Source organism: Cariama cristata, unplaced genomic scaffold (genome assembly GCF_000690535.1).
Source record: "Cariama cristata isolate BGI_N322 unplaced genomic scaffold, ASM69053v1 scaffold3490, whole genome shotgun sequence".
In the NCBI taxonomy this organism is placed as follows: Eukaryota; Metazoa; Chordata; class Aves; order Cariamiformes; family Cariamidae; genus Cariama; species Cariama cristata.
Window position 1 is genome coordinate 12,867 of NW_009593930.1, and position 17,175 is coordinate 30,041.

The 17,175-nt window shown below is 42.3% G+C and overlaps 1 protein-coding gene across 1 annotated transcript in view; it reads left to right on the plus strand.

The window, feature by feature from the left end:
• The first annotated feature begins 12,280 nt into the window (after nt 1-12,280).
• NFAT5 (nuclear factor of activated T-cells 5, tonicity-responsive) overlaps nt 12,281-17,175 on the plus strand; it is a 40,843-nt gene continuing 35,948 nt past the window's right edge. The window contains exon 1 of the mRNA XM_009695999.1: nt 12,281-12,401. Within this exon, the coding sequence (XP_009694301.1) occupies nt 12,344-12,401 (58 nt within the window). The 5' untranslated portion in view covers nt 12,281-12,343. The remainder of the gene's footprint in view (nt 12,402-17,175) is intronic.

Below are 17,175 nucleotides of genomic sequence, written 5' to 3' on the forward strand. Positions count from 1 at the left end.
TTTAATCACATTACTCTGAGATGTACTCGAAGACATGAAATAAAAGCGTTGTTTTGGTAAGTGTTACCTGGTGGATTGGGCACCGGGTAAGACAAACCCGATTGTGTCCTGCTGCTGGCGAGCCTTGGGGGTTACGTGCTTCTTACGACTCCGTTCCTGCATTTGGAAAAATAGGAGTAACCAGGCTGACAACTTTGTAAAATGGTTTAAGGTGTCTGTATCGAGACTATTAAGTAGTGTATGGTGTCCTCTTGCTCAGCTTCACTAAGTACGGGCTTTTTTCTTGCTCTTTGGCTTTTGCCGTGCAGTTATGCAACAAGTATCTTTATGGTTTAGTGGGACTCGGCTTTAGTGTTAGGTTTACGGTTTGACTCGATGGTCTTAAAAGTCTTTTCCAACCGAAATGATTCTATGATTCTTTGAGCAGTTGCTGCATTTTATCTGTTTTTCTGTATGCTCGAGTAGGGTCTTCCCTTCGTGCTCTGTATGAAACTTAAACCTGTCTTCAGGGCTGTTTGCCTCTAAGCAAGCCTGTGTGAAGTCTACTGAAGTTGCGAAGATGTTAAGAAATGCAGAAGCTGTGATAGTCTGTAGTATATCATAAATCCTATTTTGACAGATACAGAACAGAAGCTGATTTACTTTGTTGTCTGTTCTTTCCTTCTTCCAAATCTTTTTTGTAACTTTATAATATAAAATCTGTGCTGTTCCTTGAGCAGAGCTGCCGTTGTCTGCAGCTGTTGTGGGGGATTCTCACTTCTGCGAGGGGGAGTTTGGATCTCCTACGGAGTACTCAAAAAAGGCAACCAACCAAGCAAAAAAGAAAGGGGGAAAAAACCCCTCCAAAACCCCAACAGCAATAAGACCACCACACTGGAGTAGAAAGTACTTTAGTGGTCACAGATTGATCTGGCCTGTGCCTTTCTCAGCCTGATTCTGTTCTGGTTTTGTGTACTAGGCTCTCTGTCTCTAGTTGCCTTTCTCAAACTCAAAGCTTCCTCTGTTGAGCTTCTTACGGAGTCCTCGTTACCCTGCTTTGGCTTCCCGGCTGTGCAGTCTCCGTCCCTGTTCATCGTGCCAGCCCCCTGATCGGTGTGCCATCTCACGGAGCAACAATTCCTGCAGTGTTCCCCTGGCTACGTCCAAATTCTGTTCATTTGTACAAAGGTGTAGGTGTGTATTTTTAATGCAGCTGTAGTGATGTTTTTGTCTTGCTAACTTGGAGACAAAAAAGCAGTAGACTGTCTATATTTTCACTGCAGAATTTACTTTGATGGGTCCTGATGTTACTTCTCCCAGTTTAGCCTAGATGAAGCGGGAGCAGTCACTGCGCCGTGAAACGTGAAGTGGCTGTGTTGGTTCCAATGCCTGTTAGACCTGAGGGCGGCCTAAGGTTTCTGAAAGGTATTCTCTGTTCTCCGGGCTGTAGTAACCAAACTTGTTCAGTAAATGCTTTTCCTGGGATCTGCGGGAGAACCCCTTTGTCTTTGGTGGGTGTATGGAGGGAGCTGTGGGGAGGGCTGAGGACTGGAGGGCTCAGCAGCTGCTGCTTCTTGACAGGCAAAGTGGTTTGTTTCTACGTATTCCCACACTCAAGCTTTTGTGTACAGAGAAGTCCACAAGGGTCACACGACACTAATGTTTTGCAACAAAGCAAGGCCTTGATTAGATGTTGGATATTTAGAGGTGATGTAACGCTCCCCCTGTCCCCCCATATCGTTCTTTAAGAACTCTTTGTGAACTAAGCTGTTGTGGTGGAATCGTTGGCATACAATAAACTCAACCACTAAACTAGATTGTTTATCATGTTTATCGTAGGACTCCTGAGTAGATCAGAACTTCAAGTTAAACCAGCCACAGGGTCTTCTGACAGATTCAGAATAGAGTTTGGTTTTAGCATCTCTTACCCACAGAAGTTTCTGAAAGATACTTGATTGCATATATAGTTTTATTGAAATGCAGTGAGAAGTGACAGTCAGGCCCTTAGTTGACATTTGGAGCCTTGGTAATACAGGTTTAGCCCAAAATTGTGTCTTACTGTGAACTGATCAGCCTCACAGAATCTTTATACGTGTGTGTGGGTACTCTGAACCTGAAGCTGTATGCCTAGCTGGGGATGCGGTGGAATATAGACCCTAAATTTTTTCCTTTAGAGAGTTTCTTTAATTTGCTGAGCATGCGTGCTCCACTTTACACTTCTCACCTACCTCCTGTGTAGGAGAGGCTACTTGCAGGTTCATGTATTTCTAATTGTTTTTAATCTTAGTTCCATATAAACAACTCTTTGCCTGTTTGCTTGCTTGGTTTTTTTGATCAGCTTAGAAAAGATTTCTGCTTGGATGCTGCCAGCTGATTAGGAGAGTACCCCAAGGTTTTGTCTAATCTCTGGTGTGACTGTCATGTGTTGCAGCAAGGAAATGGCTTTGGAAGAAGCAGCCAAATCTGTACGGGTATTAAAACACGTTGAGGAGACTAGTGTCCGTGGGGCTCAAATGGGCAGCCATTCAGTGCGGGGAGCTTATTAAAAGACAAGGATTAACTTTGCTGTTGTTCATGGGGTCGTAGAAGTGGTAAGGGATTTCCAGGATGTACCTACCCTTAAAGGCAAAAAATGCCAGCTGCGAGTGGAGAATGCCCTGTCTTTGCCTCTACTGCAAACAATTTGGCTGGTTCTCATCATCTCCCATTTATTGATTGTGCTCTCCCGCATGATTGCCTTTTGTGCAGGAAGGCTGGCGTTACCTTTTAGTCTAGGGATGGGGATAAAAGGGGTGCTGCTGAAGAAGCCCCCAGCATTGGAGGGGGTGAAGTCAGAGGAGCAGATCCCTGTGGTGGAACGGCCAGGGAGGTGGGCTGGGGCAGAGCCCAGGCTGTATCTCTGCGACCTCCTTGAGGCTGGCCCTGCGGAACAGCCTGGAGAAGTGGCATTGAAGTGGGAGTTGGAGCTGCAACCAGGTTAAGCGATGTCTGACATCTTTGTTGTTAAGAGGAAAACTGTAGCAAAAAAAGGGATTCTCCTCATCATGATCAGAAATTGATTTAGAGACCGTTACATGCAGTGGAAAGATGGCTTCAGCTAAAGACAGAAGCAATACTTCTTTCCTGGACTCCTTTTTTGTGTTCTTAACTAGGGGTTGTCAAAAATTGACTTGATATAGTGGGGAAATGTTGGCAGGTTAACTGGTTATTCTTCTGAATTTACATTGATTACTTAAAAAAAAAATAGGTAGTGGAGAGAAAGCAGAAATGGCTATTTTACTGCATAATGCTCTCGTAAGTCTGTAGCAGGATTCTGTGGGTCTGTGGCAGTCTGAAGTAGATGACCTTTTCAAATGGTTGTATCAGTCTCCCTCGGCGTTAGTTATGGCCTCATTTGCTAGTAGGTCCGGGCAAAGTTCTACAAGTTCATGACTTGACTTCCATGCATGGAAGTTCTGGGTGGCATGGCTTTGCTTCTGGTACAGAATAGCAAAGCGTAGGAAAATCATTGGTGTCTATAAAGAGCATCCCACGAAGTTTAAGGTGTTTGGTGCTACTGACAAAATGAGCATGGCTGCGTTCATCATGGATGAGCCTGCTGTTGCTTTTAAGGATTGGAAACGGGTGTTCTCTGCTGTTTTCTGTAGCTTCTGTGCTCCCAGCGTCACCAGGTGCTGAGTTACAAGAAGCAGCTCTTTGGTCAACAGACTGGAAGGATCTTAGTTAAATTCGCTGATAGGCTAAGAAAGCCTCACAAAAGTTTGAGAAGGACAGACAAGTTCTTTTGTAACATCAGGTACTGGTCCTAGCACAGCATGAGTTAGTGAGGCACCAAATTACTAGGAATCTCAGTTCTTAATCTATATAGCTGAAATTGCTATGTAGATGCAAGCAAAAAGTCATTCAAGATTCATTAAATGCGAGTAGCTACAGAAAAGTCTTGCAAGTGCTGCCTGTGGTGGAATACTGGATCTGCGTGTACTTGACTTGCTGCGTTACCGTTGAACTGATGGTTTGCAGCTACTTTCATTAGCAATTTTGGGGAAACTACTTCTCTTTCCTCTTCCTGCCTTCCATCCTCTTGAAGCGACAGCATTTATCTCCGTTTCAGTCTTAAATGTGCATTATTTAACAGGAGACCTTTTACTTGGAGGTGGCCTCTGTTCTGACCGTAGGAGGCTACCTGAAATTCTGAAGTAAGAATTCTCCTTTTTTTGTTACGAAGGAGAGCACTCTTCATGGTGAGAATACTTATGCTTTGGAAAAAGCGGGGCTGTCTTTGGGACATGTCCAAAGCTGCAGTGACTTCTCACCGAATCTTACAGTTGTCTTAGCACTCCCAAACAAGAAGCAGTTGTGTTAAGTTGTATCCCCTTTGTTTCCATAAGCTTAGCTGCTATGCTGGTAGGAATAAAGTATGAATAGAATCACAGTTTCTTAGTTAGTAAGGAGGAACCTGATGTTCCTGGTGACAAGGCATGGTGTGTTTCTGAAAGGTCCTTTGTTATTGTGATGATGAGAATGGTTTAAAAGTTTGAGTATTTTCTGTTGGTGGTGATGGGGGAAGGCCGGAGTGCTTGGAATTTGCTGTAAGCCCAGATGCCGGTAACTTAGCCTGGTTAGTCTGTGTGTAGAAATCTAAAACTGTTCCTACAAAAGGGGCAACAGTGTATGTGCACTAAGGTGCAGTGAGTCAAACAGGAGGAGAAGGAACACTTAGAAATTTCAGTTTGCAATCACCAACCACCAGCCTTTTGCACTTCCACTGTAGCACCATCAGGTCAGCTTCCCCCGCCGTTTCCTACCTTCTCGGAGTTATTTTGCCTAAATCTTTCTGAGGCCTCTCCTCTCTCTCGCTTGGAGACAGAGCTCTTGTCACCGGCGCTGGGGCTGGTCCAGGTACGTGTTGACCCAAGGGTATATTTTTGTGCAGACTGGTGGTAATACATCCAGCCCTTTCACAGATAGCTTTTGTTCAGCTCTTTTAAATTAAAAATGAACTGATTTCAGTTGTATGTAGCAGTTTATACTAGGTGAGCATCCCTTCCGGCAGTATTGTCTATCCTTTTGTGTAGCTTCAGGATTTGTTGCTGCTCTTGCGGTTCTCTGGGAAAAGTGATGGGGAATACCTTTCACCTGAGACTGGATGCTGGCTGGGTTCCCGCTGGTAGCCAAGTGTACTGGCATGCTGCTTGTTCGGCTCGAGGGCACTATTTTTGATGTGCTGCAATAACAAGCAAGTCCGGTATCGTATTACGTGGTTATTTTTCGTTAATATTTCAATTCTGAATGTTTTGGGCAGTTTCAAGCAGTACACTAATAAGAACTTGTCATCTCCAGATTTAAAATTTTGTGTTGTTGGATATTAACCTCATGTTTGGTGCTGTTCTGGCCAGTATAGCCATGTGAAATACCATTTTCTGAACTGTCAGTATCACTGGCAGGAAGATCAAAGTTCCAAGCAGCTGATCTCAGATGAGAGATTATAGGGATGGGATAATCGGATAAAGGACAGTTGAAGAAATTTGACACTTAAAATGCTTTTTGTAAATCTGCCTGTCCCCACGTGTCCTGGCTTCAGTAGTAGAATTTGCGAAGCCTGGGCTGCCCCAGTTAGTCCAGTTGAGGTGTTTTGAGGGAAGATACAAGATTCAGAAGTTTATTGTAAATGGGCTGTCTAATAACTGGTTACATGAGTGCAAGTGAGGGTTTGCAGGTGGAAATGAGTGTGTGTGACTCTTGGCTGATCATTAGTATTTTGTTATTTTGTTTGTGTGTGGAACTTGTTTATATTTCATAATAACAGTAATCCTGAAATGCATGTTCCTCTCTTCCTATATGGAGAAAGAAAATGTATTTAGGGGAGATGTTAAGTATAAATGGAGCTACTTCTAGCAAAAAAACTTGAGATCAAGTGATGCATTGGTCAAGGGGACTGGAAATCAGCCCCAAGTTGCAAGATACTTTGCGCTGTCAGCCGCCTGAGACTTGACTTGTTGATTCAACACAGTGGCTGTGGAAAACAGGAATTCTGTCTACATGTTTTTTTCTTGCTAATTAGGTAGAAATACGTAATGATACCTAATTTTTATTTTTGCCTTCGAATGTTATGCTGCATTTACATAATGTCCTTTTCTTTTTTGTGGGTGTTTTCCATGTGAGCAAATGTAAAGTCATAGCAGAAAATTTCATATACTCGGTGTTTGTGTGTGTGTGCACATGTGTGTAAAACATGATGATGGAGGTGAGCTGATCGATAGGGGAGGGAGCTTTAGCTCTTTGAATATATAGGGCGTGGAGGGAAAGTATATCCTCTGGGGAAGAATTAGTTTCCTTCCAACAAGTCTAGTCTTTCTGGAATTGGTCAGGTTTTGCTTTAATGCTATTTATAGTGCAGCGTATATAAACATTGGCCTGTGTTTAGGTGAAAACACAAAGTTTCATTTGAAGTCTGATTTGTGAAGAGCAGGTTTGTTGCAGCAAGCTTTCTTAAAGGTACCCAGATGATTCCTCTCAGAAGTGTTGAAATAATAGCTCCTAGTAATCCACTTCGCTAAAGGTGTGTTTTAGACTATGAAGTTACATCTGTTCTGAAGAAAAACCAGTTGTTGTTTGTTTCTTTTTTTCCTCTTAAAGTTTAGATTTGACCTTAAACTTCTGCCATGTGTTCACAGAATCATAGAATGCTTTGGGTTGGAAAGGACCTTTAAAGGTCATCTAGTCCAACCCCCCTGCAATGAGCAGGGACATCTTCAAATCAATCAAAAGCCAACCCCCCTCCAACCTGGCCTTGAACACTTCCAGGGATGGGACATCCACAGCTCCTCTGGGCAACCTGTGCCACTGCCTCACCACCCTCACCGTGGAGAATTTCTTCCTAATATCTCATCTGAATCTTCCCTCTTCCAGTTTAAAACCGTTGCCCCTTGTCCCTGCCCAGCTTTCTTGTCGGCCCCTTTAGGTACTGGAAGGCTGCTCTGAGGTCTGCCCGGAGCCTTCTCTTCTCCAGGCTGAACAACCCCAACTCTCTTTGCCTGTCCTCATAGGAGAAGGTGCTCCAGCCCTCGGATCATCTCCGTGGCCTCCTCTGGACTTGCTCCAACAGGTCCATGTCCTTCTTGTGCTGTGTTAATCCCATGGTTTTGATTTGTTTTTCTCCTGGTGTGTTACCCAGCAGACCTCCCATGTTTTCCCTCACTCCTGTTTGGGAGTTTCTTACAGAGTATTTCTGACGCTGCTGGGAGGGGGGGACGTTACGGGGACCCGTGAGAGCAGAGAGGGAGATGAACCTGGAAGAACTGGGGCAGCAGAGGAGACGTTGATGGTGGCCAGCGCTGTGCTGTCTGTTCTGAACCTTCATGCTGCTGTTTGTTCTCCTCTTCCACCACATCAGTGTTCTCTTGGCTGCACCTCACAGGGACTTCCTAACAATTCCCTTCCCTCCTAATAGCTGGCTCCGTCCTCTCGTATTTACAGCTGTCGAGGCTAGTGCCAGCTTCTTTTCCAAGCGTAGGGCTCACCTTCAATTTTAGGTGCGGTATCCAAGTGTATCAGGATGAAAGCTGGGTGTTGTATTTTAGACCATGTTTCAAGTAGTTTGGTCTTTTATCAATGAAGCATGAAATTAAAGATTTGCTCTTAATGGTCTTGTGATCTTTGGCAACGTACTTCAATTCTAATGCTAGCGTTTCGTTCTGTCCCTCTCTTTGTCATATTGTTAGAATTATTCACAAAGATTGTAATTGTGCTTGTTGTGGATTACTGCTGAAATTATGTGTTTGCTAGGAAAAAATATGCTGTGGGAGTTTTGGATCTGAACTTCCCTTTAAAGCAGCAAACTTGACAGAACCTTCGTCAGGTTTGAGAGTTAAAAATAAACTTCTTAAACAACCCCCCCCCAACAACCAACAACCAACCCAAATAGAAAAGCTCACTTTTACCTAATAACGTAGCTTTTGGAAATGAGGCTTTGTAATCAACGCCAAATGTATTTATGAGCCATGACAGAATTATGATGATGAGCAACTCTGTCCTCAAAGAGGATTTCTTGAGAGACAACAGAAAGGAATGAAAATGTATGTGTGTGTATAGATATTGAATGTATGTATAAAAACATAAAGGTTTCTGTACTTGCATGCGCGCACACACATATGCTGTGTTACAATTCCTCATTTTGAGGCCCATCACTAAACGTTTTGCATAACCAATACTTTGCGAGTTGCTTCTAGCGTCTGAGGTGTAGAAGAACATTCGGCATAAGCAGAGCTGCCTGTCCGGCGTCGGCCGCAGCGGTAGCTGTTGCTCCGACTGTGGGTGCCTGAGTTCCTTACGTGGCTTAGGAGGAGGAACGTGTTGCAGGGTGCACTTTGAGCTAAGATCACTTTTCATCCACAGAGCCGAATGAGCATAATTTTCCAAACAAAGAGGTTGTGGTAGATACCTTGGGTGGACATTGCAGTGAAGCAGCTGCTCCAGCGCTGGACGTCTGCCTATGACTGGTTTTTCACACAGGTGAGCTTGGGTGTTACTGACCTCCTGTAGGTATAGTACCCGTGCCAGCCAAAATGAAGGCTGGTGCTCACTTACAAGGGGGCTGGAGCTGTTGGACAAACTGCTGGCTGTAGGGACAATGGTACTGAGAGGCACAGGGATGTCGAGTAGGGAGGTACCCTCTCACGTCGTAACTGTATTTTTCTTGGGCTGATATTTGTGCTCTTCATTGTCGGGACAAAATCTGAACCTTTCGTTCCTCAGTCTCTTGAATTAAGATACTCATCTTAAAGAAAATTTGTCGTTCAGCGGAAAATAGACCCACACACATCTTACAGTTTCCAAAAGCCACGTTTTATTTGGAGAATTTTTTGACGTATTGATAGCTATGCCAGCAACCAAGCTTATAGGAGCCGTTCAATGTGGAAATAAGTAAACATTTTCTCTGAAAACTGTTTGGGATTCTGTGGTTCACAGAAGCTTTCTCAGAATGCAGCATGACAAATAACAAACGTCTGCAAAATACCCAGCGCTGGCGGTGTTTCTCTGCTTGCAGAATGCGAGGTGGCGTGGGAGCATGAGTTACCGGCGTGGTTTTAGGAAGGTACAAACACCCGTGCTTTCTTCTTTCGTATGCCTTCCCTGGGCTTTGTATGTGAGGACTGGCTTCACAGCTTAGGAAAGAAAGGGGAGAACTGAGACTGAAAATCCCCAATAGCAGTCAGCGTAAGTACGCCAATAGGGTTCTTGCTCTCCTGCTTCATGTGCTAAAGCAGATTTGAATTTACAATGACTCCTGTTGATAAATTGTATTGTCCTTATAGTGCCAGTGCAGAAACCGCCTGACAGTGACTTTTTGTAGTAGGAACTGGGCTTCTTGGCTTCCCATTTCTGGATTTCACACCGTACTCCCTGTTGTTCAAGCGGTGAATACAGCTGCGTAGTCTTAAATGCTGTTAGATCAGACGTGCTCCTTTTTCCAAGCCAGATAATGCACAACCTCTCTACTCTTCTTCAGTGGACGGTCCAGCCTGTACTCGACTGGTAGATCTTTTTTTTTTTTTAAATTTTTTCACCCAAGGCAGAGTAGGTAACACTCTATCTTCTCTTTGTTCCTGAGGTCCTAAAAGTAAATACCTATCGCATCACTTTTCCATGAATTTAGCACTTGTGGTTCACTGGCAGAAGTACATTCAATACTATTAAAAAAACCAAATATTTCCTACTTCCTTTACCTTCCTCAGACATTCTTGTTCAAATATCAGTATAACTTCTTTTTGATTTAGTCAATGGATTTTTTTATCTTGTACTTTCTGCACGCCCTTCCCATCTTAAAATAAAACTGTGCCTTGGTAGCCCCCTTTCTTCCCCCTCGTCGGCACAGCAGGCATAAGGAGATGGTATTTGGCTGGTAACAATTGTAAATGCAATTTAGTTTGGTTTTTAATTTTTGAATTGGATTCAAGCCCATATGCAGATGCAACTTCAGTAAAAATTGTAAGATAAAGAAACCCCCACATGATTCACCTTTTTTAATAAAGGCTAAAATTTAGAGTATGTTTAAACTATGTAAGTGCTTATACACGCAAAAGGTACACAGTACTCCTGCTTGATAAAGTGTAATACGTTATCACTAGAAAAGAGCTAACCCTTTTTTGGGAAAAGTAAATGAAATATAAAATGAGAAGCATCATTGTAACCATATCTTTACGTAACCAATTTTAAACTGGTTAATTTATTTTACTTTGAACACCAGCTTTATGGTGTTGAAAGTCACTAGCTCAGAAAAGTGAGAAATCAGGCCTTAATAGGTGCGGAAGAAGTTAAAAAGGGAACTCATCTTTGAGGGAAATGCTAATGCAGCTGTTCCTCATAGTAAAACGGGAGCAAAAATAGGAACAAATGTCTGTCTTTTCCCTTTGCCTCTTGTACCTTTTAAGAGCTTCTGTAAGCACAAGTAAATATTTTTTTTTTTCTCTCTGGATTGTTGCAAAGAATAAAACTATGAATTTATGGTTAGTTAACTTGAACTGGCTGAGAGTATTTTACTTGTGCATTGTCTCAGCATTGCAGGTAACTCTTACAGAAAACCTCTGCGGAGATTTCTGCTTGGGATTTGGATTGCAGCCTCTGCTTGCCAATGTTTTGATTATCGGCTTAAATTAAAAAAATGTTCTGTTTTGTTTATTTGTTGTGGTACTGAAAAGTTAGTTCTCGGAAAAGCGGGTGTAACTGGGGGGCAATAAAGTCTTGCGGCAGCTGGGAAGAAGTTTGATGGACAGCGGAGCTCGCTCCGGTTACCCCTCACCACCCGTTCGCTGCCGTTGGTGGTAGTTGGTTGTGATTTTGTGCATAACAAAGAAGTAGTGCCCTGTAAACAGCATTAAAGTTTTCTTGGGCTCCTTTATGCCAGTTAGTGGTGGGAGTATTTGCACTCTTACCCAGTACCATACCTGTTCTGGTTTGTGGCATAACCAGCATTTGATATGGGTTATATTTTTAATACAATTATATGGTGCTGGGTGTGTAAACAGCATTTGTCTTGAGTATGTTTCTTTTTTTTTTTTTCCAGGGCCTAATGCAGTTAAAGCTTTTTAGTTAACAACTCCATAGGTTTTCTAATATTTACAGAATTGCTGCACAAGTATATTTTACTTTAGGATCAATTAAGTATAATTGTTGCTTCATAGGGGAAAAAACCCTTTTAAAATGCACAGTGAGTTTTCCATATCTGTCTCAGGCACCTAAATAATACATATAAAGGAAATTCATAAGGTTCTGTGGTGCAGAATTGTTGGTTCGGTTTCCAGCTGTTCATCTTGGTGATGTTCATCTCCGAATCGGGTGTTTGAAACGCTGCGGCTTCGCTGCGTGCCCTGGAAGAGGTGCGCCTACAGCCGTGTGCTCATGCCTGAGCGGAGCTGTTGTTATCTCGGAGTAACTCGGTGGTACGTGCTCAGTCGTCGGCTGCTGCAAGAGCTCTTGCTCGTTGAACTCGGGAGTAGTTGTCTGACTGTAGGCAGTGCCTTCCTTTGAACCGTCGGCAAGCGTGGAGACACAGGTTGAATGTCAGGCTGGTGACTTCGCTGCTTGTGTCTTGGCTGCTGCAGCTGTCCGGTGAGCTGGATGGGGTGGCCGTTGCTGTTTCACAAGTCACAACAAAAAAATTCTTGGAGGTTCTGCTGCTGTACAGGACCTGCCGCAGTTAGGTCAGCGAGCGTTCTGTGTAAAGTGGACTGGCACGAGCCGTTTTGTTAGTGGAGACTGCTTTTTCTGGAGCATCCGCGTGAGTTTACAGGAGAGTTTGAGGCAAAAAGAAATGTTGCAAACAAATGGAAGTAAAGGATCTTACATCGCGAGAATTGGCACTTATTACGTGGGAAGACTATAGGATGTTCTGCAGACGACGGTGCTAAATCAGGCTCTTTTTCCTTGGAAGTCGGTTGCACAGTTTGAAGTCTGAGAACAGGTTTGTGATTCTCACGTGACTGACTGTACATACTCTCAGCCTCTTCATTCTAAATGAGTGCAGTTTCTGTGGAAGTTCATGAATTATTTCTTTGTTTGAACAAGTTCGTGTGCTTTTGATTTGGTCTTGAGAATGTGTATCTTAATGTTTTCGTGGTTTGCTTGCTTTCTGAAATAGTTTTACTCCATGATGTTAGGATCTCCAAGCGATTAATGTAACTTTTTCAAAAGATTCTGAAAAGGTTCGATTATCGTTCATATCTTTTAGGCAAAAACATTATTTCTTTTCTCTTACAGAACATGCATAAATTTTTGATTAAATCCTTTTTGTTCCACAGAATCTGTCTATGACCTTCTCCCAAAGGAGCTGCAGTTACCACCTTCCAGAGAAACATCTGTAGCATCCATGAGCCAAACAAGCGGTGGCGAGGCAGGTTCGCCGCCTCCAGCTGTAGTTGCTGCTGGTAAGCATTCTCATTTATTCAGTTGCTTTGTTAAGGTTTGTAACGTTCTGGCCAACATGAACAGTGCTGGCAAAGTTTTGATTGTAAAAGAGAGCTTGTGGAGAAGTAACAGAGTTCATTCTAGGAGAATTTGGGTGATGTAAATTAAACTAAACTGGGTGATCTAAATTATCAGGTGTTCTGCGTTAATGGTCGCTCTATTTCATCCGTATTTATATATATCTTCATAAGAAATAAGTTACCCATTTTGCTATTCTGTTACTACGCAGCACAGGCCTGTTAACTCCTAGAATGCACTCTGTCTTCAGAGGTAATAAATACCGATTTGGAACTAAGGCAGAGTGCTGACCAACTGTAAACCAGCAAATTCTAGCTAGGGTAAAAAGTGGAATGGGAGACTACCTTTTGAGCTATGAAGCTTTTACCGAACCGTAAGGAGGAAGAAAGGTCCTGTTTTCCTTTAAGAGGCCTGAGGAAGCTTAACATTTAAACTCCATTCACACATAGCTCCCTATTGTAATGTATTACAATGTCTCAAATACATGAAAATATAGTATATGTTCAGGATGGCACTTCTATAAACTGATAAGTTTAAATTAGTTATTTTTCTAATTGACAGCATATAAAATGAGGCATGACCTTTTTATCTTCGTCTTTATCTTACTCCCAGTCATGGTTTAGCCTTTAGTCTAAAGACTCTGTCATTGGTCTTCATTAAACATAAAGTGAGGATTTAAGGACAAAGTTCTGACTTGAGAGGTTAGCCTTAGTGCTGGTTTGCATCTGGAGTTCTTGTCAGTAACTTGTATATATTAGTAAACATCTGTGCAATGAGGAAAAAAATGATCATTATGCTCTTGATAGATGCATCTTTCTTCATTAGATAAGTCTTTTTTGCATAATTTGATCCCCATATTTCTTACAAGGTCATGTTCCACTTTCCTAATTGGCCTTAAATTGTTGCTTGAGAAAAATGTATATATTTAAGGTGAGGATTCAGATAGCTGCATTATTCCTTTTTCTCTCTATGAGTTCATACGCATTAAATGTTTGTGTGAGAATGTTTCCCAGATTTGCGTGGTACAGGAATCCTGATGAGAAACTGAAGTGATTGTAGACTTGTCAGAGAAACTTTACAGCACTGCTCACCATTCATGTTTTGCCAGACCTTTTCTCAGAGAACCTGTGGATTTAACTGTGCACGGTGGAACTTCAGTCATTGAAAGAATTTGATGGGTTTATTTCTTATATTAAAAGGATTTGATATTTTCATATCACTTATTCAAAAAATAATTTGGGCATATATTTCTAAAATCAAGATACTTAATGATTGGTTTGGTTCAAAGACATAGCAGCAACCAAATCTGGTAGAAACGTGTATCTTTAAAAACAAGTGAACAACAACAAAAAAAAAATCACACAAACGCTGTTACACTCTAAATCCACAGATAGACATGAACTGCTGATTAATTCTGTCTCTAACAGAAAATACTTAAAAACTTGAATGGAACTAAATGTCTGCTGCCTCCAGGTATTTAGTGTCTGCTAACAGCCAATCCAGTTCCTTTTAAAAAAAACTAAGAATGTGTTAGCTATGTTTGAGTTAAACTGCAGCACAATTTTCTTGAATAAAAAACTTCAAAAAAATAGCGTTGAGATTTTTTGTTAACACTGAAAGAAGACCTGCTCATCAATTCAGAACACTTTTCAACATCAGGATGGCGTAGTGTCACAAAGACTTTAAGCTGGTACCGCTGCTGCAAGAAGAGCTCTGCATGTGCTGCAGAGCGCGTTGGATCAAGGACCTGCTCCAGGTTCGAGTTGTCCCGGGTGGGTTCGCTGCGGGTCTGCACAAACGCTTCTGGTGGCGGGAGGAGAGGAGTAGCGTGGGGAAGGAGGAGCAGTCAGAAAAGGTGGAGCTAGCTTCGCTCAGTGGCTGTCAGGTTGTGCTGGTTTAAATGATTTGCTGAACTGTGCCTTTGGAGACCTACCGTCAGTGTTTGACGAGACGGTTAAGTTTCTGGGTGTTGTTAAAATCAGGATCAGAAGTATTAAGCACAAGCAGCTACAGTTCTCCAAATTGTTAAAAATTGTGTTTAAAAAAAACCTAACCATCCAGACAAAAAGCCCCAAACAGAGCAAAGACTAGTTTTGTTTTCATTGCCTATGTCACTGTCCACTGCAGTGAAGGCAAGAACAATTGAATCTTCGTCTTCTATAAACACATCATTGTGATGACCAGGATCATTCAGCAGTGAGTTGTGCTGCATGCACGTGGACGGAGAGCTGAGCCCCAGCCCAGGGCAACGTCGTGGGTGCCTAACTCCCGTAGGCATCGAGTAAGGCTCAACCTCAGCATTTTGGCCAAGGAGTGGTATCAGATAGTTTTAGTGTAACACGTTAGTGGGGGTTTTGTTTGGTTTTGATTTTTTCCACTCCTCCACCATATCCTTGAAAGAAAATATATGCATCTTAGATAAATGTTTACCTGCAAAACAGGTCTGTAGGCTGTGTCCCAAAACTATAGAGGCAGAGCAGAAAGCTGAAAAGAATGGTCCCTGCTCCTCCCTCTGGTGTTGGGAGGTAAGCGAGCGAGCGAGCGAGTAATATATATAAAAAGATGTATTACGAACCAAGGGTGGACAGATGATTGGGTATTTCTGGGAAGTCTGAGGCCAGACTTTTTTTTTTTTTCTCTTTAAAGCTGGGGACAAACTCTTGGGAACAGAGGAAGGAACATCAATGTCTATAAAAGTTGTAGGTGGGGGTAAAAGGAGAGGTGAACTTACTCTTTGCAGTGGATTGGTTTATAGTTGTAGTCGTCCCCCCCCGATTCCTGTGTAGTGCCTGATTAGGATTTTTCCTCCGAGCCATCTTGAATCGGCATTTCTGAACTTGGTGCTGGTACCCGCAGGGCACAGCTACCTTGGAGCAGGAGTGTTCTCCGGCATTCCCAGTTGACTTCTAGAATCCCAGGAGCACTTTTGCTTTTCATTGAGGTTAGCTGTGTGTTTCTTCTGCAGCCAAATCCCTCCACTTCCTCAGGAGAACAGGACACAAGTGTTTTGGCTGCATTCTCGCTGTAGCCGTACCATGTTTCTAGATAAAAGGGTGTATTGTGTTTTACTGTTTTATTGTTTTAGGATTGCTGCAGTGTCTTTGAAAAGTTGCTGCTGCATTTTCAAGCCCTGTCACCCTGCCTAGTGTAGTAACGAGAAGTCGGGCTGGGCTGGGCTCTGATTTCCTAACAGGCAAATAAGAGGAAAATCAGCCTGGGCTTTGTGCACGTCTGTGTGCTTATACAGGAAAACATAAATATATATTTTACATTTATATTTTGAAAGCCCAAGATTGACCATTCATTTGCATGTATCGAGTCCTTAATAGCAGGCTGTGAGCACATTTTCAAGGAGCTGACGCTGTGCAGATGATAGAGCGAGGAGAAAACAGGAGTTTGGCAGCCTTATGTTCCTGCATCTGAAATCTTTCCCTTGCTTTGCGTGTCTCTCTTTTTATTTTTGATTTCAGCTCTTACCTGCTCTAAACCCTCACTTTTTGGGAAATGATAGTTCAGTCTCCATAGCATTGTAGGTAATCGCATTTACTGTTGTTTTTAAAAGAAAGGGCTAATTTGAAATGCTGCTAGCAGCACTGTACGTCGAAGTCAATTGCAGAGATGATTACTCTCGATAATGAGAGGATTACGTTACAGGGAATGATCCGAAGTGGTGAGAGCTTTTTACTACTCCTGTAATAGCGTACACAGTTTATTCTCCGCTTCCCAAAACACAGAGTAAGGTGGTATCTGGCTGAAACTCACCTTACTTGAGGCTTTTCTGTCAGTCACTTTGCTGTGGGGTTTTGTTCCATATAAATCACATTATCGGTAAGAAATATGTATTGCTGCAGTTAACTTCTCTGTTTTTTTTGAAGGAGCAGGATGGGCTGGTTTTAGCAGCTATGACCTTGCAGGGGCAGACTTTTAGTTCTTCCATTTGGAAATTTGTTTTGTGATTTACTGAACAGTTTTATTAAAATGGAATGTTGCTGATTGGATTTTCATTAATTTGTTAATAAATGTGTATCTCGTATTCATTAATCCAGACAAAAGAGGTATTACCCACTCTCTGAATATCAAACAGGCAAGTATAATTTAATAGAACTCTAGGATTTTGAGCTGTGATGTTCACAACCTAAGCTGCTATCTCAAGCTTCTAATTCTGTTATTCTTCTGGAAAGCAGAAGGGAGGGAAAGGATCTGACTCTACTGCTAGAAACTGTTCTCTGTGCTCGCTATTTGAATTACAAGTGTCTTTGTTCAGGGGACAGGAAAAGGAGAGTTTTGCCTGGTGTGGTACCATAAACAACATTAAATATGAATCATCTTCCAGACTCTTGAAATGCATGAGGGTGTCATGCTGAGAAATGTCGTTGTAAGCTGTGCCTGAAGATTTCTGGTATGAAATAGATGTGCCTGAAGCTTTAATAATGCCTTCTACGCAATATTTTTAAGCTCCAGTTGCAAGGAGGGATGCTTGATTCTTTTCAGTTGGTTCTTCAAGGTCGAACAATTTTTTCGTGTTTATCAAGACGCATTGAACAAGTGCTTCAAGTACTTAAAATTCTCACTGCTAATTTAAGACCTTTATCAAAGGTGGCTTTCTAGTTGGTAGGTCAACACCTTATTCTTGTCTTTTGGGGATGATTCAGGAGTATTTCTGACCATGTACTTTAAACAACTGTTGCATTTTCATCTTTTGTCTCCAGTAACAGG